This window comes from Crinia signifera, chromosome 8 (assembly GCF_055691185.1).
Source record: "Crinia signifera chromosome 8, ASM5569118v1, whole genome shotgun sequence".
In the NCBI taxonomy this organism is placed as follows: Eukaryota; Metazoa; Chordata; class Amphibia; order Anura; family Myobatrachidae; genus Crinia; species Crinia signifera.
The window spans coordinates 82024223-82047502 of record NC_139224.1 but is presented as its reverse complement, the minus strand read 5'-3'; the positions used below and the strand labels follow the sequence as shown (position 1 = coordinate 82047502).

General features: G+C 42.7%; 1 protein-coding gene across 3 annotated transcripts in view; it reads left to right on the top strand.

The window, feature by feature from the left end:
• PLA2G4A (phospholipase A2 group IVA) overlaps positions 1 to 23280 on the top strand; it is a 234620-nt gene that overhangs the window by 155799 nt on the left and 55541 nt on the right. For all 3 annotated transcript variants that reach the window (XM_083156746.1, XM_083156745.1, XM_083156747.1), the window contains one exon: positions 4054 to 4191. In XM_083156746.1, coding sequence (XP_083012872.1) covers positions 4054 to 4191 — 138 coding nt within the window. The remainder of the gene's footprint in view (positions 1 to 4053; positions 4192 to 23280) is intronic.

Here is a 23280-nt window from a genome sequence, read left to right as displayed (position 1 = left end):
TAAAACTCCCATCAGGCCCATTGTTAATCCGGCCCTGGTTCAAAGTAACAAGTTCTGTATAATAGTAACAAGATTAATAGGTTATTTGTACTGGTTTGTCTTCATTAAAATTCTGTATAGATGGATATCAATTTGTTTGGGAAACTGCAGGAAAATATGAAAATGAGTCCAGTTTATAAATCGTTCAGCAATTTAAATTGTTTTAGTACTACAGTGCATCCGGAAAGTATTCACTGCGCTTCACTTTTTGTTATGTTACAGCCTTATTCCAAAATGGAATAAATTCATTTTCCCCTCAAAATTCTACACACTATACCCCATAATGACAATGAAAAAAGTTTTTGGGAGATACATAAGTATGCGCAGCCTTTGCCATGAAGCTCAAAATTGAGCTCATGTGCATCTTGTTTCCATTGATCATCCTTGAGATGTTCCTACAGCTTAATTGAGGTTCACCTGTGGTAATTTTAGTTGATTGGATATGATTTGGAAAGGCACACACCTGTCTATGTGCGGTCCCTTACTTGACAATGCATATCAGAGCACAAACCAAGCATGAAGTCTGTAGACCTCCGAGATATCTGCTGCTTTGAAGGTCTCAATAAGCACAGTGACCATCCATCATCCATAAATAGAAGAAGATTGGAACTACCAGGTTTTTTCCTAGAGCTGCCTGGCCATCTAATCTGAGTGATCAGGGGAAAAGGGCCCTAATCAGGGAGGTGACCAAGAACCTGATTGTCATCCTGTCAGATCTGCAGCAGTTTTCTGTGGAGAGAGAAGAAGGAATACCATCCCTGGTATGGTAGAGTGGCCAGACCGAATCAACCCTTTAGTAAAAAGCATATGGTGTCCCGTCTGGAGTTTGCCAAAATGCACCTGAAGGACTCAGACCATGCTAAATGAAATGCTTTGGTCTGATGAGACCAAGGGCAGTATTCAATGCTCCCGATTTTTATTTTTTAGGCGAATCGGGCTGTTTTAACTCCTTGCGGTGAATCTTTTTCACTGAAAAGCTGATTCACCCTATTCAATGTTCACTGTTTGCCGAACAGTGAATGCCAGCCAGCTCTCCGTTTCATGCTAGGTTCAATTCGTTGGTGTATTTCAATAGGGTTTGCACTGGGATTCGCCAAGAGTGTATTCAATGCTAGGATGGAAAACTGCTTTCAGCATGATTTTTGCCATGATTTACCATTTTGCATTTGACATCTTTTAAAGGTGAACTGGTAAATGATTTTTTAAAATAAAGGTTTTCTTTTTGTTTGGTGTCAAAAAGTAGATTTTTATTGTGAAGGGGCATGCTATTTGTATTCATGTGCTTGAAGCACTTGAATATATACTTAATTTTTATTAATTTTTTTAGACATTCGCCAGCAGGGGACCAGGAGCCGAGAGGCGCTCATTACATATTCATATATTCACTTCACACTGCTCCCGCTCATTACATATGCAGGAGAGGGATCAGTGCAGTGGCTCCCTACCCGTGTCCCCTGCCAGCTCTCCTGGGGGGAGGGCAGCTTCTGCTGCCTGTGTCCCCGGGAGCCCTCCTTCTCCCCCACACATTTTGGGGCAGGCAGGGAGGCTTCCATCTCCCTGCCTGCCTCCGTCCCCCAGCACTGGGGTTAAAATTCACCGTCAGGGGCAGCGAGCGTTGAATAGGGTGACAGGGAGGGCTGGCAGCGAATGCTCCAGCCCTCCAGAACCCTGCGAATGTGCAGCGAATCCTAAACAGGATTCGCTGCACATCACATAATTTAGCATTGAATATTGCCCTAAGATTGAAATCTGGCTTGAATGCCAGGTGTCATGTTTGGAGGAAACCAGGCAATACCATCCCTACAGTGAAGCATGTTGGTGGCAGCATCTGATGTTTTTCAGTGGCAGAAACTGGGAGACTAATCAGGATAGAGGGAAAGATGAATGCAGACAACAACCTTTAGCACCAGCCAAGATATCAGAGGAGAGGTTTCAGGACAACTCTATGAATGTCCTTGAGAGTCCAGACTTAAATCCGATTGAACATCTCTGGAGAGATATGAAAATGGCTGTGCACCTACGCTTCCCATTCAACCTAATGGAGCTTGAGAGGTACTGCAAAGAGGAATGAGCGAAACTGCCCAAATATAGGTATGCCAAGCCTATGGCTTCATATTCAAAAAAACTTGGGGCTGTAATTGCTGCCAAAGGTGCATCAACAAAGTATTGAGCAAATTGTGAATAATTAAGTACATGTGATTTCTTAGTTTAATTAAATTAGCAAAAATCTCCCAACATTTTTTCATGTTGTCATTATGGCAGTGGTTCCCAAACTGTGCGCCTAGGCTCCCTGGGGTGCCTCAAAGCACTTGCAGGGGTGCCTCAGGTTGGTGGTCCAGAACCAATTCAAATTGTTTATGGTCAATGTAATGGGCAAAATCAGTGCTTGTGGCTTTAAGTTATAAAATATGTGCATAAACAGAAGTGAATCATGTTCCTCACCACATAACTGGACCCAAGGATAACATTTAAGCACAACTTATTTAGTTGGATTATTATTATTTTTTATTCTTGGGTTCTATGAAGAGGTTAGCAAAAACCTCGATAATGGAAATGCTGTAGATGTGATTTTCCTAGATTTCGCTAAAGCATTTGATACTGTCCCACACAAGAGATTGATTAATACAATGGAGAACCTAGGATTGGGTGAAAATATCTGCAGATGGGTAGGGAATTGGCTATGTAATAGAGAACAAAGAGTGGTTGTGAATGGTGCCGTATCAGATATGATACCGGTACTAAGTGGAGTGCCCCAGGGTTCTTTTTTGGGGCCCATTTTGTTTAACATTTTTATTAACGATATTGGGATAGGGTTACTCAGCAATGTATCCATCTTTGCGGACGATACAAAACTTAGCAAAGTCATCAAATCATCAGAAGATGTCACCATGCTTCAAAATGATCTTGCAATTCTAGATGAGTGGGCAAAAAAATGGAAGATGAGGTTCAATGTAGATAAATGTAAGGTTATGCACCTTGGGAGACACAACCAGTGTGCAAGTTACAACCTTAGCGGAGAGGAACTGGGTAATTCCATACTTGAAAAGGATCTAGGAGTCCAAATAGACCGCAATCTAGGATGTAGTGCCCATTGTAATGTAGCTACAAAAAAGGCCAACAAAATTCTGGCATGTATTAAGAGGGGAATGGAAACTAGGGACTCAAGGGTAATTATGCCACTATATAAAGCATTGGTGAGACCTCACCTAGAGTACGGAGTACAGTTCTGGGCCCCACACTATAAAAAGGACATCATAGAATTAGAAAAAGTCCAAAGGCGAGCAACAAAGCTTATTAGGGGAATGGAGAATTTAAGCTACGGGGAGAGATTAAGCAATTTTGGACTATTTACATTAGAAAAGAGACGTTTAAGGGGGGACATGCTCAACATGTACAAGTATATCAAGGGCCAATATAAGGAACTGTCACACACCCTCTTTTCTACTAGAAAGGAATCTAGGACGCGAGGGCATGAGTATAGATTAGAAGAAAAAAGATTTAATTCAGCTAGTAGAAAGAATTTCTTTACGGTCAGAACAGTCAAACTCTGGAACTCTCTTCCCAGAGAGGTGGTAACGGCTGGCTCATTAAATGCGTTCAAGGCAAAGTTGGACAAACATTTACTGGAGAAAAACATCCATGGGTACAAATAAGAAATATAATTTGTCTGTAAAATACCAGAACCTACCAAATCAGCAATGGATATCTATACCAGGTTGAACTAGATGGACGCAAGTCTTTTTTCAGCCTTACCTACTATGTAACTGTAACTATGTAATATGATCATTTCTAAAACAAATAGGGCGTGTATTTCCATTACCATAGAAGTCATATTAAAAATACTAAACCTATACTCTATGTGTACAATATGTTAAGGAAAACCTTGCTTTTACCGTATATGTCAATAGCTGCTAGAAATTTGAGTCCGTCCCTGTGGGAAACTACATATTCACCATTTTCCATGACTTGGGGAACTGCATATTACAACAGCACTTTCTTCTGTTTTACTTACAGACTGGGTGGAATTTACACCTTATGAAATAGGAATGGCCAAATATGGTACATTTATGGCACCGGAACTTTTTGGAAGCAAGTTTTTTATGGGAACGGTTATAAAGAAGTATGACGAATATCCTTTACACTTTTTAATGGGTGAGTAAGACAAATAAGGTCATGTATGATGATTACCTATTTTAGGAAACGAATGCACCTGAAATATAATCAGTATTGATCTTGGTGAGGCCTTCACCTATAGCACAGGTCTTCAACCTGTGGCCCTCCAGATGTTGTGGAACTACATGTCCCAGCATACCCTGACAGTTTTGGCATGCTCTTATAGGAAAAAATGTGGCAATGCATATTGGAACATGTCGTTTCACAACATCTGGAGGGCCACAGGTAGAAGACCCATGACCTATAGCATCCCAGATCTCATGCAATGTTTATGTGTCCACTTGCAGATGGTTGTCTCCAAAGCTTAAACTGAAAGCAATGATAGCTTTCCTATAGGATTATTCCGAGAGTGGAAGATAAGGCTTTGCAATTACAGTAACTTAGTAGCCTGTATAACAGCAGACAAAGGGCCTGATTCTGATTAGGACAGAAGTGAAAATATATACAGATGTTGCTGATATTTGGCTCATGTATTGTAGAAATAATTTGGCAAATTTTACACACCAGACAATGGACGGAGATTACAAATGCGGACGGATTGATCTGGCTATTCACAAAACAATCTCTCAGGGATGATGCAGATGCACTAAACTGTTCCATCTTGTGGGTATGATGTACGCATTCCAGTCGACTTCTGTGCTCATTCGTACTGTTGCATGCGAATGGAGATGGAACGCTTGTTTCAGGTGGATCGTTTGCACCCAACATTGGATGGGTTCAAGCCAAGATACTAATGAGGGAACAGACTCTGGTTCACCTTCCGCATGCAGACGCATGGCACACATAGGCAGATTCTTAAATTAGCACAAGGAATTAAGTAGGCTGACACTGCCTTGGAGGCACCTGACCCACAATCAGCTCAAGAGTACTAGCATAAACGGCAATGGTCTACTGCTAGTAGCTGTTATTTAAATCAGTTTGTGTCAGTCAGCACATAGGAGCAGATGTACTTATCCTTGGAAAGTGGTAAAGTGGAGACAGATAAACCTCTGTCCAGTCGGCTCCTAACTGTCACTTTATCTCCACTTAATTTATCTCCAAGACTTAGTTCATCTCCTCTATAGTACAAGACCAGCCTCAAGATAAGTATAGCGCAGATCTGTATGAAAATAATAATAATCTACCATTACACTGGTAACAAGCACGGTTGGTCCTGGGAAGGACCTGGCTTATATAGCAGTGTAAATGGGCCTGTGGTTCAAATTAGGCACTAGTGAGGGGAGGGTTAGGCTTCGGGGGGGGGGGGGGGGGGCAGTGAGATGGTATTCCTCTGTTGGGATACTGGCAGCATACCTACCACCAGTCACCATATGTATCCCGTCATCTATTGTTCTTAACAGCATACTTATATAGGTTTTGTTCTCAATATGTATTATAAAATTACATATAAAGTAGAACTTATGGTACAATTATAATAATGAAGTTAGTAAATCATATTCCCTAAGGTAATTGTACACCATGACCAGTTCTCCTTACACTGACCCCAAGATGTTAGCGGAGTCTGAAGATGGCAATACACGGATACACTGCAAGTTTAACTGTAACATATGTTGCTATCCTCTCAATACTGTAAAATACAATTTGGTAATTTAAGAGCTAGATTCAGACATGTTCTTGAATTTATGGCACTGATTCTCTAGTTGCCTTGATCCTTACACTTATAAAGTAGAGGGCCTTAGCCTAAGCAACACCTATTGTAGAAACTGTATCAATTCTCATGCTTATTTTTGACAGAAAAAAAAAATTGTTGATGCACCCATTGCTACTGGCATCCCAAATGAAGGGTAGTACATTTACCTTGCCCCTCCCCCTTAACCCTAGTACTCCTTTCCTGCTTTCCTGCTGCAGGCAATTCTATCTCCCGACCTCCAGGATGCTAAAAGCATCCCATTGCTACACTGTTTTCCTGTCCAGGAACATTCTATTCTAGACTGTTTGATCGACTTATGCCAATGATTAAAGAAAATACAGTTGAGTATGGTAGCAAATTGCCACCAGGGACTTAGGGGCAGATGTATTAAGCCTTAACAAGAGATAAATGCAAGGGTGATACAGAGAGATAAACGTCCAGCCAATCACCTGCTAATTACCATGTTACAGGCTGTGTTTGAAAAAAGTCAGTTAGCAGGTGATTGACTGGACGTTTATCTTTCTTTATCACCCTTGCATTTATCTCTTGTTACAGTAAAGCTGGGTACACATATATACAATCCAACCGTTTGGCCGACTGTACTCCCGTCGGACCGTCCACAAACAACAGCCGATCACGCGCGTACACACCTGTACAATTTTACTTGCGACGTCCGATGTACTCCCGTCCAAACAGTCGCAAGAAAAAGATTGTACCACCGTACACACTCTCTCGATTTGGGCTTTTGACACGATATATATGAACAAAATTATCATAATGGGCTGGGTTAAGGGCATACCAAAACAAAGAGGCGTGAGTACAGAACCTAAACAAAAGTGACGGGGTACGCGTCTACTAAACTTCAGTATAGAAATGCCGGTCTGGTCCCGCAGTTAAATTTGAGAGGCACAAGCAGACAGACAATAGCCCTTAAAATGGCCAAGGATAATACAAGGCACAGTTGCTAATATTTCAATATGCATTACATAATGTGACACACACGGAGCACCAAACTTCTATAAAGCCAGGTATGCGACTAGTCAGTTTGCGGTAGTCACCCTGCCAAACTTCTATAAAGCCGGGTATGGGAGTATAGTCAGTTTGTGGTAGTCACCCTGTAGTCGCATACCCGGCTTTATAGCAGTTTGGCAGGGTGACTACCGCAAACTGACTAGTCGCAGACCTGGGTCAGCCCTGCCTTTCCTTGTTGATATATATATATATATCTATATATCTATATATATATAGATATATAGATATATATATATATATATATATATATAGATATCTATATATATAGATATACATATCTATATAGACAGTGGTCGAAGTGGAAATTTTGAAGTGGGGGTATGGAAATTTTGAAGTGGGGGTATGGAAAAGTAAAGAGTGAATATAGTGCGCACCTTAGGACACCCCCCTGTCCATCAACGTCCCCTGCCAGACTGCCCCGTTGTACAGGGGTATTACAAAAGCACAATATGTGCTGCTGAGTGATCAGAGAGCATCCTGAGGGGGAAAAAAAACTTTTTTTTTTTATCTTCAGATTAAAGTGGGGGTATGCCATACCCCCGTATACCGCCCCGCTTCGACCACTGTATATAGATATATATATATATATATATATATATATATATAGAAATATATCTATATATATATATATCTATCTATACATATATATAGATATATATATATATATCTATATATATATATATATATATATATATATATATATATAGATATATATCTATATATATAGATCTATATAGATCTATCTATATAGCTTGGAGGGGGTAGAGGGGGGAAGCTGTCCCCGGGTGTTGTGGGGGTAGAGGGGGGAAGCTGTCCCCGGGTGCTGCGGGAGGAGGGGGGTCCCTGCGGCTACTGAGTGGAGATGGGGTACCTGTCAGCGGCCAGCCTGCCACGGCGCTGCCACTGCTGTATCTCCCCCGCTGCTGTATCTCTTGCGGCGGATGGCGGTGTCGGCGGTCAGTGTCGGCGGTCCCTCTGACGCAGGGGAAAAGACCCTATGATTGCCGGCGCTGCTGTATCTCCCCCCGGCGGCCGGTCCTTGCGGCGGATGGACAGTCAGTGTCGGCGGTCCCTCTGGACTATTTCTTTCCCCTGCGCCAGAGGGACCGCCGACACTGACTGTCCATCCGCCGCAAGGACCGGCCGCCGGGGGGAGATACAGCAGCGCCGGCAATCATAGGGTCTTTTCCCCTGCGCCAGAGGGACCGCCGACACTGACCGCCGAGGGACCGCCGACACCGCCATCCGCCACAAGAGACACAGCAGCGGGGGAGATACAGCAGTGGCAGCGCCGTGTCAGGCTGGCCGCTGACAGGTACCCCATCTCCACTCAAAATAGGGTCTTTTCCCCTGCGCCAGAGGGACCGCCGACACTGACCGCCGAGGGACCGCCGACACCGCAAGAGATACAGCAGCGGGGGAGATACAGCAGTGGCAGCGCCGTGTCAGGCTGGCCGCTGACAGGTACCCCATCTCCACTCAAAATAGGGTCTTTTCCCCTGCGCCAGAGGGACCGCCGACACTGACCGCCGACACCGCCATCCGCCGCAAGAGATACAGCAGCGGGGGAGATACAGCAGTGGCAGCGCCGTGTCAGGCTGGCCGCTGACAGGTACCCCATCTCCACTCAAAATAGGGTCTTTTCCCCTGCGCCAGAGGGACCGCCGACACTGACCGCCGAGGGACCGCCGACACCGCAAGAGATACAGCAGCGGGGGAGATACAGCAGTGGCAGCGCCGTGTCAGGCTGGCCGCTGACAGGTACCCCATCTCCACTCAAAATAGGGTCTTTTCCCCTGCGCCAGAGGGACCGCCTGTAGAGTTTTATTTTAGGGATCATATATCTCTCTTAGCCCAATAATAGTTATTGAGATTGAGATATTATTATATAAAATATATTTATTATATCTTGTGTTGATATAACACATATATTTAACATCTGCAATTATATTCCAATAGACTTTACAATACAATATACAGAGTACTTGTCATAATTTGATTCCCCAAATATGAGAGTTCGAGACTTGTAATTTTAGCTCCAATTGGAGGATTTTATTTATAGGCAAAACAAACCATACAGAATAATTTTACACAGTAATTGATGTATATGCTATTATATATATATTTATATATACGCCTCCTTGCTTATATTACATTAAACAATTGACAAACTTAGATTGCTACAAAACTAACATAAAATGACATACTTACAAGTTACATGGGTATAGCTACCTATGATTCACCTCACCTCCTGCCCATTGCTTATTTATTCCATTCTTTCTCTTGCTTCTCTCACATCTCTCCTCCTGACTCTCTGAATGGGTTTCTTGCCGACTGTCCGTGTGTCTGTGAGTGTCTGTGTGTGTGAGAGTGAATGTCTACTCTATCTCTCTCCTTATATCCCAAATACATGAATTGAAGTTCCCTGTTCTCATGACGTTATTGAATTTATGGATGCTAATGGTGACAGGGTCTCCTGCTTGTCTGGACTCTAGTGGTAATCTCCTTTGCGAGATCTCCTGTTCTGGTCTCTCCCTGTGCATCAATCTATTTTACACTCCTGTTGTCAAAATACAATAGTGTCTTGTTTGTCCTGCAAAGTAACTTGGATGATGTACTAGCAGCTACATTCTCCAGAAAGGAAACCAGATGGCTGGAGTCAATACAGTCTGTCTAATATACACTGTCCCACAATTCTGCCTTACAGCACAGACTACCTAAATACAAATATTGCTACATTCTGTAAACATTTGAATGATATACATATTCAATTTATAGCTACACTACATTACTTTATAGTATCAAAATAATATTCAATTTCTATGCAAACAAAATTATATATGGTAACAGTCCCCCGCTTGTGACCATGAGAAATTATTTTGATTGGTCACACAGTAAATTATCATAATTGCTTCATATATATTTCCAAACTTTCTTTTTCAAACTATCCTAAACATAAATTAACCATTGGTATGAAATATCCTTCATTTAATTAACCTGATTTACCCAATAATAACTAAATTTGACCAGGGACAGAGGTTATTTATATTCAGTATTCATGAGGAAAATATTTTCATTGCTACAGACAGTTATATGCCACGCCACAGCTTGCCTTGTAGATGTTGTTTGGTCGATGAGTGACGACGCTTTCCTTGTACTGTTGCTCACAGTGATTTCCTGGCTGAGGGCTGTCACCTGTGTGGGTTGCAGTTCTTGGAGACACTTTACATTTGCAGTATGGTGGACGTAGAAGTAGAATTCTTCATAGACACTTTACATTTGCAGTATGGTGGACGTAGAAGTAGAATTCTTCATAGACACTGTTGACTTGCTTGAAATGTTGCTTTACTTGTGTAGAGGCTGTTGACTTGCTTGAAATGTTGCTTTACTTGTGTGGCCCTTGGAGTGCTGTGGTCTTGATACATTTCTTCACCACAGTTTTGCAAAACACAGGCCTTTGGTAAGCCTCATTAATGCAGTCCTTAGCGAGTTTGCTTTGTATGTCCTTTACGATTATCGCTGTGATCGTGACAAGTGTCCTTGTGCGTCCTTTAAGATTATCGCGCTGCAATCATGATAAGTGTCCATGTCTCTCTTTAACCCCAACCTTGTTGTGTTGAACAAAACAGTTTGTGATGTTGAATACAGCAGTTGAAACTTTAACCAAGTATTTTTGCTTTACTTGTTGATAAGAACATTTATCTTCAGGCATTGGCAGGTAAATGTCTGGGGTAGATTCTAAAGGATCCACTCCGTTTATACTAAATTTCCTCACTGAATAATAATTTACCATTCAGTCTCTGATCTCTTACCTACTTTCCTATATACTATCTTATATTAAACTAAAATAACCATACACCAGCTAAATCCTATAACTAACAATAATATTTTGATTTGACGTATCTATGAAAACATCCTATCAATACAATAAATGACTACGATTTTGCTTCAAAGTAATACCAAATATCTGTTAAGAATGGGTTTGGCTATATCGAATTCCATCCAGTGTGTGTGATATGCAGCCATGTGCATATACAATAACTACTATATTCCATCTATGCTATTATTCATTCTCTTAGACTTGGTTGAGTCTGTATTAAGAGAATGGTCCATCTCAACAACTAACAAAACGTTTCTCTTTTGCAATTTGATGTAAGGCATACCATTCTTTGTCTGATATTTAAATTAGTTTGAAGCTTTTTAAGAAGGAAGCGTATATATAATCAGCATATACTCATATGAAGAATATGAAGAAAAAATAAAATATTTACAAGGTATATACAATGACATAAGAATGAGGATCATATGTGTGAATTGATTGGCGATTAAAAAAATGTATGTACAAAAGGATTCTGCATACTTGCAGGGGTGAGATTCACACTGTAAATGGAATGTGCATGTGTCACAGTGTCCTGACAAACAATGATTGCTGTAGTGAGGGGTTAATGAACTTCTCCTGAAGAAGAGAAAAGGGGATTTTGTCCATGTGTCCAGAAAACAAATAATAGTTGCTGTATTTAAACCTTTTCCTTCTCTGAAGGACTGAAGAAAGAAAAAGAAACTAATAAAAAAAAAAGTCCTTTGATTTTTGTCCATGTGACAGTTTTTTTAGAGCTACTGTGGATTCTCCTTGGATGACAAACACAAGCTGTGCAAGGTACTGGCTCTTTGCATAATTGCAGCAATAAAAGGTTTAGTAGAGGTTGTTGTTGCGACTTGGGGCTTTCTTTAAAACTTTGCGTCCATTAGTATTGAAGCTGCTGTGTAGAACTTGTAACCTAAAATTGAAACAAAAAGAAATACAATTACTATTATTGCTATTTACAAACTGGTGTGACAATGCTGCTATATCTTTTGTGCGATCTACTGGTCCAACATTGCTGGCCATGTTTTCTGGTTTGTACCATTTCTCTCCTCTATGTAATAGGAGGTGTTACTGACAACATAAACTTTGCTGCAGGTACAGTATGATGCAGGTTACATTTAATCTGGATCTTGTATCCATTTAAACATGTGGCAGTTCCTTACACCACCCAATAACTAGATTTAATCTATAAAGTAAATGAACAATACTCCCTGTTGTCATTGCCAGGATGCATCCTATCTTGATTTGCTTTTGGTGGTCCTGCGAGTCTCTTCAGTCTGGAAACTTGGAGCTTCTGAAAAATATACTTGTGTGGCGAAAAACTCGTTAGTCTGTGCCATATATGCTTGGTAGGATTTTGGGCTTCATTTTTGACCAAACCTAAAATAAAATGGTTAGGACTCCAGGACATATAAACATTCTCATCCTGGTGATGCTTTTTAGCATTCCTGTACTTCTGTGTGGTGTTCACAGATTGACACTCTGCATGTGGTCTCTCTAAGAGACTGTGGACATTTGCTCCACCACTAGATGTCTCTAACTGCTGTGTGGGGGTTACACCTTTTGTGTGATCATGCATGCTCAAATTCATGCCATTGCTCAGCTCAGACATATTTGTGGCTGAATACATTTGCTCATTTAATTCTGTGACAACTTTACCTACAATTGGAGTGTGTGTATACAAGGTTATTGCCAGTTCCCTTTTCCCTGAGGGCAACACAATTCCTTTTGTCACAATAGGGACTATGAGTGTGGATTTTGCAGAATCACTCTCCTTATTGTACTGATCTCCCCCCTTAATCAAAACAGTGCAGGGGACATCTCTCATTGCTCCTGCCTTATTTGTAGTAATATTACGTTCTCTCTCTATTACAGAGCCCTGATTAGCATCTGTGACCATTTCAGACTTTGTAGTCTGTTTGTGAATGAGCCCCTCTATGGTCTCATCCCTGCTCCTAACACCTTTGCTGGGTGCTTCTGTGATCCCTTCATGAGAGATCTGGGCAGTTTGTTCACAATCTACCAGAAAATTTACTTTTGTCTCAGAATTCTTCTGAGTACACTTCTTAACCTTTAGGGATTTTAAGAAGCAATGCACCTTTGCATTCATTTTGAGGCATGAGCTCTTAAGACGTGAACCTGATTTCTCTTTACATTCCTGCTTAACTTCTAAAGTCGCTGCTCTGTGCAGTTTCCTAAATGCTACAGCAACTCTTTTCATTTTCAACATTGCACTTATTTTACAATGCTGTATTTATACTTTTGTACACAAGATATCCTCCCAATGAGAGTGTCCGGATTCTCAAAGTTAACTCTAATATCTGGTACTAATTATCATTTATTTGGAAATGCTCATTTCCATTCTATTTTATTCTAGGCCTTACAATTATCATGTGCCTATTTAGTAACATACCCCACTGTGATCTTGCAATGTGTCAGCAGGCTAACATGCCCTTGTGCTGAGCCTAGTAAATGTAGTATTAGTTAAAAATGTTTCTGAATAATGCCATATTATCAATATCTAAGCGTGCACTCCCAGATAATGGTAACAATGGAATATCAGTTCTGTTTCACCAATACGTTATTCTAGGTCTACAAACAATGCAAGATAAAAATACACAATAGTATTACGTTTTCCTAGATACATCCTCACTGTGATTCTGTAGGTTAGGAAGCCAGCTTCACGCATTTGCTACTCCTTATAAATATCATAATCATACAATCAGATACCAAAATGTACAGGTCCTGCTGCGGTCGCCATTGTAGAGTTTTATTTTAGGGATCATATATCTCTCTTAGCCCAATAATAGTTATTGAGATTGAGATATTATTATATAAAATATATTTATTATATCTTGTGTTGATATAACACATATATTTAACATCTGCAATTATATTCCAATAGACTTTACAATACAATATACAGAGTACTTGTCATAATTTGATTCCCCAAATATGAGAGTTCGAGACTTGTAATTTTAGCTCCAATTGGAGGATTTTATTTATAGGCAAAACAAACCATACAGAATAATTTTACACAGTAATTGATGTATATGCTATTATATATATATTTATATATACGCCTCCTTGCTTATATTACATTAAACAATTGACAAACTTAGATTGCTACAAAACTAACATAAAATGACATACTTACAAGTTACATGGGTATAGCTACCTATGATTCACCTCACCTCCTGCCCATTGCTTATTTATTCCATTCTTTCTCTTGCTTCTCTCACATCTCTCCTCCTGACTCTCTGAATGGGTTTCTTGCCGACTGTCCGTGTGTCTGTGAGTGTCTGTGTGTGTGAGAGTGAATGTCTACTCTATCTCTCTCCTTATATCCCAAATACATGAATTGAAGTTCCCTGTTCTCATGACGTTATTGAATTTATGGATGCTAATGGTGACAGGGTCTCCTGCTTGTCTGGACTCTAGTGGTAATCTCCTTTGCGAGATCTCCTGTTCTGGTCTCTCCCTGTGCATCAATCTATTTTACACTCCTGTTGTCAAAATACAATAGTGTCTTGTTTGTCCTGCAAAGTAACTTGGATGATGTACTAGCAGCTACATTCTCCAGAAAGGAAACCAGATGGCTGGAGTCAATACAGTCTGTCTAATATACACTGTCCCACAATTCTGCCTTACAGCACAGACTACCTAAATACAAATATTGCTACATTCTGTAAACATTTGAATGATATACATATTCAATTTATAGCTACACTACATTACTTTATAGTATCAAAATAATATTCAATTTCTATGCAAACAAAATTATATATGGTAACACCGCCGACACTGACCGCCGACACCGCCATCCGCCGCAAGAGATACAGCAGCGGGGGAGATACAGCAGTGGCAGCGCCGTGTCAGGCTGGCCGCTGACAGGTACCCCATCTCCACTCAGTAGCCGCAGGGACCCCCCTCCTCCCGCAGCACCTGGGGACAGCTTCCCCAGCGCTGCACGCTGTGGACCCGCTGCGGGTGCCTGGACCCGCAGCGGGACCATTTACACCGCCATTTACACGGTCCCATCCGTGTTCTACCCAGGTCAGGACCTGGGTAGAGGACCCGTGTAAATGGACACGGATACCCCCCATTTACACCGCCGAGGATCCGGGTCTGACCCGCCGCTGACCCAGATTTTTCGGTGGTGTAAAAGGGGTATCAGATAAAAGGGTATGTGCACATATAATGTGCACAAGCAGACAGACAATAGCCCTTAAAATGGCTAAGGATAATACAAGGCACAGTTGCTAATATTTCAATATGCATTACATAATGTGACACACACGGAGCACCAAACTTCTATAAAGCCGGGTATGCGAGTATAGTCAGTTTGCGGTAGTCACCCTGTAGTCGCATACCCGGCTTTATAGCAGTTTGATGCTCCGTGTGTGTCACATTATGTAATGCATATTGTTTTGTAATAGCCACATTAACATTCACCATTTTCAGACATTATATGTGCACATACCCTTTTATCTAACATTGTTACATGTGTTGCTTCCAATTGTTACCATCTAGACTTGTTTTGACAACATTGTAATATTGCACTATTACTGATAAAATAAACTGTGTTCAGTATATTCACCTCATAAATCTCCCCTTTTTATTTCTGATATCATTTGCTGCTACACATTTACATCTAATATGCATGTTCGTCCAGCCATTACAACTTCATGAATGGAATCTATGTACTTATTATAGTGTAACTATTGTAGTTCATTATTTCTATAAAGCCGGGTATGCGAGTATAGTCAGTTTGCGGTAGTCACCCTGCCAAACTGCTATAAAGCCGGGTATGCAACTACAGGGTGACTACCGCAAACTGACTATACTCGCATACCCGGCTTTATAGAAGTTTGGCAGGGTGACTACCGCAAACTGACTAGTCGCATACCCGGCTTTATAGAAGTTTGGTGATCCGTGTGTGTCACATTATGTAATGCATATTGAAATATTAGCTACTGTGCCTTGTATTATCCTTAGCCATTTTAAGGGCTATTGTCGGTCTGCTTGTGCCTCTCAAATTCCTTTATGTTGTGACAGCCTGATATATCATGAGCAGCGGAGCCGCGGCTCCGTGAACTACATTAACCCTGTCACCTCCACACATGATTTATTCATGTGTGCGTTCTGAATGCAATGTACTTATTATAGTGTAACTATATCTGTAGGAGAGATTATGCAGCTATGGAACGCCCACATGGGCGTTCCAGCTTTGGCAGTATAGTCGCAAGGACGGCAGCATATCGATCGAACGTGCGTACACACTGCACTTTTGTTCCGATATGAGGCCGTCCTGTCGGATGAAAATTAAACTGCAAAGAACCATCGACCGACCGAGTATGGACGGACAAGACAGTTTTTTGCCGTTTATCGCTCGTACGGGACAGTGTACACACATATACAATTGAACGGCTGTCCGACCCAGAACGGAAGAACGGCCCGACAATTGTATATATGTGTACCCAGCTTAAGTCTTAATACATCTGCCCCTTAGGGCCTTATGCTAGTTCACTCTTTCTGACAAGTTCCTTCTTAGATGGACAAAACCATGTGCACTGCAGGTGGGGCAGATGTTATTTTATTATTATTATAATTTTATTTATAAGGCGCCACAAGTGTTTCGCAGTGCCATACAAAGGAACAATACAGGGAGACAAAACTTGGCATAACATTGAATAAATAACAAAAATAGAGTACAAATAAAGAGTGCCACAGTTCAATACACATTACAGCTTAAATATAAGTAATGAGGACTCAATAACATACAACTAGAGGCTTGAGGCCAATGATGGAGATGAGTATGCAGACAGAGATGGTCACTGAGTGTTTGAGTATAGTAGAGCTGTGAGTGAAATGTGAAGAGAAGTGGGCTTTGACAACAGGAGGGAAGAGGGCCCTGCTCGGAGGAGCTTACAATCTAGTGGGAAGGGGAGACAGACAGATTACAAGGGTGCAAGCAAGTGGGTGGTGGCTAGATAGCAGGATATAAACTGGCAAGGGGTCGGAGAACCAGCTAGTTCACGCATTGGAAGGGTACGCTTTGATGAAAAGGTGAGTTACTTGTGAAGAGAGAATTAGATTTGGGTGGGGTTTTACTTCAAAGTGAGATCTATATTGCAGTGTAAAAATAAAGAAGCCAGTATTTACCCTGCACAGAAACTAAATGACTCACCCAAATCTAATTCTCTCTGCACATTTTACATCTGCCCCCCTGCAGTGCACATGGTTTTGTCCAGAAAGAGTGAACTAGAATAAGGCCCTTTATGTTTACATTACAAATTAATTGCGCATATTGATCCTGCCCTCATTTTAAAAGTTTTTTCGATCCGATACATTGCCAGAGAATATTTTATACTTTGACTACCATCACATTTACATCAGAAGCAAGACTATGGGAAAGCTATAAAATCTCTGTCAATTTTGTGCCAGCCAATCTGAAAAACAAAAATGGACTGATATCGGGAAAAAAAAGAACTTCAATATATCGATGTGGGGAATTTTGCCAATCTGCATCATTTCCTCTTTGAAAAATCATCAATGTCCCTCAGACTGCATTTCATGTTGTTACATTGTGTTGCAGTTACTAGTGCGTCATGAATGCCTGCTTCAACGTCAGTTAATTTGTAGTCTAATGAGAATTTTATTGGCTTTGGATTTGTGAAATGATGTCATATTCTCATCACATTTACTGTAAATTTAGAACTGTTATTCTGGTGACCATAGATGGCTCACCTGTTGCTTCCAGACTTATCAGTCATTTATTTGTTCTTCTGTTACTAAAAAGTTAGTTGACATCATGCATTTCCTATTTTGGATGTCAGTCAATTCAATAAATTCCTAGTGGTTTTGGGCATACCTTGGCTCTCTACATATACCTCTTTTATTAGGCGGATTAATAAAGAACTGTTGTTTACAACAAAATTTTATAGACATCACTGCTTGACTGCTCTGACAGTGAGACACTAAGGGTGAAATTTAATAGGATGAGAGATTCAGAAAGTGAGAGATTTGGTAAGAAATTTCCAGTTTGTTTAAAGCGGCAATCATTTACACTGAAAAACTGGTTTCCCCTAAGTGTTTCTGAGGTTCCATATCAAGAATTCAAGAGGTACTTGACAAGAGACAGAAGGAAGCTTTTTTACTTATGAAATATCTGGGCGCCCGATTTTTTCATCGCATCGCATGCAATATAGTGGCATACAATTCATGCGATTTTTCATTGTAAAGACCCGATTTTTAATTGTATAGTCACCCATGGGTGATTTCATACCCCCACTATCCAACTACGCATGGAGTTGATTGCATATAGTGTGGCGAGCACAGCGAGCCACCGAGCCCGAAGCATGGCGAGCGGACGCAGAATGCATGTAAGGTAATCCGCGTCCCCTCGCCACGCTTCGGGCTCGGTGGCTCGCTGCGATCGCAAATCAACTCCATGCGTAGTTGGATAGTGGGGGTATGAAATCACCCATGGTTGACTATACAATTAAGAATCAGTTCTTTACAATGAAAAATCGCATCGCATGCCTTAAGTAGTGGCATGCAATGAAAAAATTGGGCGCCCAGATAATACATAAGTACCGAAGCTTTATTTCTATTTCTTGTTTTTGTACAGTAGCATATAAAGTATATTTGTTTTACCTGAACCTAAATTTGGGAGGATGGCTTTTCAGTCAAAGTAAAGAGTTTGTATAAGAAGGCATCTAGCCTTGCCAGTTAAGCAAAACATTTTTGGGGGGTTATTGTCACAAATAATGAAAACAACTTCAGCCTATTTACAGTACTTTGAAATGAGATACTAGGGGGGATATTCAATGTGGGATCACGGCTGTCGATCCCCGCCGACAGCCGTGATCCAGGCCCGTTTGCAGTCAGATTGACCGCAGAACGACAGGCGGGATTCAATGTCCCGTCTGCCGCTTGGCGCAAAGGGGGCGTGGCCACGAAAACAGCTGTGGATTGTCGATCTGCGACCCGGATAACGACAATCCACGGCCATTATCAGCAGAACAGGCTGACAACTTCAGAAGTCGGGCCCATTCTGCCGTGATCCCTCATCAATGCTGTCAAGGCAATCATTTATTAGATAAAAACATCCAAGAATATAACCGATAATCAAAGGTAATCAAAGGATGAACTTGATGGACGCAAGTCTTTTTCAACCTACAACTACTATGTACAAATGGGTTCATTCTCTCCCTTGCCGTCAGCGTGCCAGATTTCAGTATCTGGCGGCTTCTGGTGGAGGGCGGGCCGGCGGACGTGGATGCGCAAGCATCTCACATGCTCGCATGACCATTGCCAAGGATGGCAATAGCACGGGTTGGCGGACTGCATGATGGGAGCCGCTCAGATGAGAGCAGCTCCATCTGTAATATGTAATTATGTGTGTGGCTGGTATTTTTTATTTAAGGCTGCAGAGATGTTATCAAGGGGGTGGAGAGCACTTTTCTTGTCTAGATATAGTCTGTACTAGGTGATTCATCGCGCCCTCTGTGCGCTCTTCACACCATCCTAAAGGTGCATACACACTGTACAATTTTTTTGACCAATTTGGTTGAAAGACATTTTCATTGAACCCAGTGTCCTGGACGAAAGATGTTGACAAAAGATATTGTCAACAAACAAACGATGAATGATGATGCGCATACCCGCCAGTTGTTCATCAAGATTGTTCGTCAACTGTGCATGCAGCTCAATTTGAATATCTTTCAAAATGAGCCTATAAACTGTAGCTAGATCTTTTTTCTTTCATCTGTCGTCAATATCTTTAGTCAACATCTTTAGTCCAGGACACTGGGTTCAATGGCAATGTCTTTCAACCAAATTGGTCAAAAAAATTGTACAGTGTGTATGCACCCTAAGGGACTTTGCTTTAACATGGGAAAGTCTTTATTGCGTGAAATATGTTTTTTTGAACGGGGTGTGGCCGTGCTGTGAATGGCTTTCTTCCCTGTTAGTGCGCGCTTACAGCTGTAGTGTATCCGCTGTTAGTGATTGCTGCCAATGCTCCCTGTGCTTGATGCCGACCCTGTGCCCCCTGTTCCTGATCCCTACCCCATGCCCCCTGTGCCTGAGGCCTAACCCCTGAGCCTGCTCTTTTCCCCGTTGCTTCCCCCGTCTGCTGCTTTCTATGTGCCCCCTCGCATGCTCCTTTCTCCCGCCCCCCGCCTGCTCAATTGTCCGTGCTCCCGCCATGCCTGATCCTTTCTCCCCCACCCCCTGTGCATGCTCCTTACGCCGTGCTCTGGGGATACAGCCGTAGCGGGCCATAGCGAGGGTGGACGGCAGTAGCAAGAAGGAGAGGAGCCGGCAGATCCATTCCATTCAGTGGCAGAGGCAGAGCGGGAGGAGACATAGCCAGGACCAGCAACAAGATCAGTGGTGGGGAGAGGAGGGGACCAGCAATGACACACGAAGTCCACAGCGCAGGCTCTCCTTAGCCACTACCCCCCGCGGCCGCCACCAGCTCACCCAGGTGATCCCCGTCCACCTGACACCCAGGGTTCTGCAATAGCCTGTGTCGTGGAGGGTCCCGCGGCATCTACTCTTTGGGCCTCGGTGAAGTTGAACCGCAGCTGCACCGCTAGTAGTCCCACCCCTGGGTGGAGCCTATCCCTGGATCACCGTGTGGAGAGAGGGACACAGGGGGTTATTCTGATCGTAGCGGCCAAACGTGCGTACGTTCGCTATTAACGTACGCTATCCGTACGCGGCCGCAACTCACCCACAACTCAGCCGCATACGTACGGCCAGAAACAACGTCAAAGGGGAGTGGCGTACAATTGAGCGTACGCCAACGTACACGGACGGGCCAGCCCTTACACTCCGACAACTGGCGTACAACTGAGCGTACGCCACCGTTTACGGACGTCTCTCGTCCGTCTTCCCGCCGACTTCTTGCGGAAATCTGAGCGTACGCCAGCTTGCACGACGGGTCCCTATTGTTTTCAATAGAAAACTCCGCTTATGTCACCGCTCGTGAGAGTGAGCGTACGTCCGTGTACGCTGGCATACCCTTCACATATATGGACCTGCAAATCTTGCCTTTCAACTATAATTATGAAAATTAATTAATTGATTGAATTAATTAATGTGCAAAATAGTGGCCATGGGCTTAAAACATTGCTGAAACATCCTTTGTAGGTGTTAGATGTGGTTTATGTTACTGTATCATAAATACAAAACCTATGTTTGTATTAGAGTGAACACGTTGACACATGTCGACTTGTGTAGAATGAGTGTGCTACTGTGTAAAGTCTATGAAAGCACGTAGTGAATGTGTCTAACTGTTTAACAAATACCTACCTTAGCATATATAAGCAGGTCTTAAAAAGATTCTTACCTTAAATTAAACAAACCTTTAAATGTAGAGAAGTATAGAAAGATAAGCTTCCAATGTGTTTGAGTGCTGTGTGTGGCTTGCAGGTAGTGAAATCATGGTTTGTACTTAATAGACTGCAGCATTGGTTATTACATTCAGGTGTATGTGTTTGGTAGTAAGCAGCGTAAATTAGCAAACCCAGGCGCACGCTGGCATGCGGTATCTGTAGGGGTGGTTTGAGATGGCGGTTGGCGGCCGCCTGTTTTGTTTCCGAAATGAACGGTGCTTCAGTCGATCGTGCGGTAGTAGCACCGCTCATTTTTAGTGCACACCCCCGTGTACGCCCATATTTACGCCCATTTTCCCTCATTATTTCGGCCGCTCCCCTCATCACGCCCCTATGCTGCCCCCAATGCCCGTACACTCGCGTATAGGTTTTTTCGCACGTAGAGACCCGTCCGTAAGCGTTGTGGAGTGTTCGCGCCTGCGCATTAGCGAATGTACGCATGCGCAGATCATAAAAAATCCCGGGACGTACGCGTACGGCCCGGCCGCACCAACCAGAATAAGGCCCACAGTGTGGAGATCGGCCACTGGGCAAACAGGTGGCTGCAGGTGCTATATAGCCCATAACTGTAACGCTGGGTGTGTGTACAACGCTGGGGGGGGGGGATTCACTCTATGACTCTGCCCAGCGTTATACCCACATTCACAGATTGAGTGATAGATCTGGGTAAATATATAAGAGATAGTAGTAACAATGACGTCCCTACCTTTGCAGATATGCAGGGTGACATTTAATGAGATGCGAACATTTTATTTTTGCGATTTTTTTCCCCCCAAAAAAAACAGCCGAAATCGCACTTTTACCCTGTATTCGCATATTTAATGATATGCGAAAAACAGCAGAAAATTTGGTACTTGTTTAATTTCACGGCGACACTTTCCAACAGATCGCGTCATGTGCAAATTGTATGCAAATATTACATGCGGTTTGCATGCGATTTGCATACGATTCGATCCCCGATGAGATTTAGCACACCCCCACTATCCACGTCAACCTGAAGCGTGGCGAGCGGATGCGGTAAGTGTCCTCCCGACATGTTCATACCCCCACTATCCATGTCGGCGCGGAGCTGATTTTCTAAAGTGTGGCGAGCGCAGCGAGCTACCAAGGCCAAAGCGGGGCAAGCAGACGCGGAAAACGAGCCCGAAGCGTGGCGAGCGGACATGGATTACTGGATGTTTATTCCGCGGCCACACTTCATGCTAGTTTTAAGCTTGACCCTCGCGGGGCTTGCTGCGCTCGCCACGCTTCGGGCTCGGTGGTTTGCTGCGCTCGCCACACCTTATAATATCAACTCCACGCCGATGTGGATAGTGGGGGTATGAACAGGTCGGGAGTATGCGTACCACGTCCCCTTGCGGGGCACATTGCGCTCGCCACGCTTCGGGCTGACTTGGATAGTGGAAGTGTGTTAAATTGCTTTGCAGATCGAATTGTATGCAAATATTGCATGTGATTTGCATATGATTTACATATGATCTGCTGGGAAGTGCCGCCGTGAAACTAAACAAGTACTGTACCAAAAATTCTTAAAGTGTGATTTTCAGTCACGCTGGAACTCGTATCCAGATGTTTTCCCATTGAAAAGTATACAATTTGCATATTTAATGAGATGCGTATTCCTGAAAATGTGTCTAAAAATCGCCAAACATGTAGACCAGGTTCTGATATGCGAATTGGCCAGAACCCTGCACAGATCATTGAGATCTGTGCATGGTCCTTTGTAAAAAAATGTGTTAAAGTGTTGGTTTTTTTTTTAATGGCGTGGGGTCCCCCCTCCTGAGCATAACCAGCCCGGGCTCATTGAGCCAGACCTGGTTCCAAAAATACGGGGGACAAAAAGCATAGGGGTCCCCCGTATTTCTGAAACCAGCCCCGGACTCTTGGACTGGTCCTGGTTCCAAAAATACAGGGGGACAATAAATCTGGGGGTCCCCTGTATTTTGAAACCAGCACCGGGCTCCAACAGCCTGCTGTGTCATGCCACAGCCGGGGGACACTTTTTATACAAGGTCCCCCGGCCGAAACATGAACACCGTGACTGGTCAGCTTTGGACGGGGTACATGGAGGAGTGTTGACCTTCCCCCCCCCCCCAATAAAGGGGTCGTCCCCCCAGGCTTCACCTGTCCAG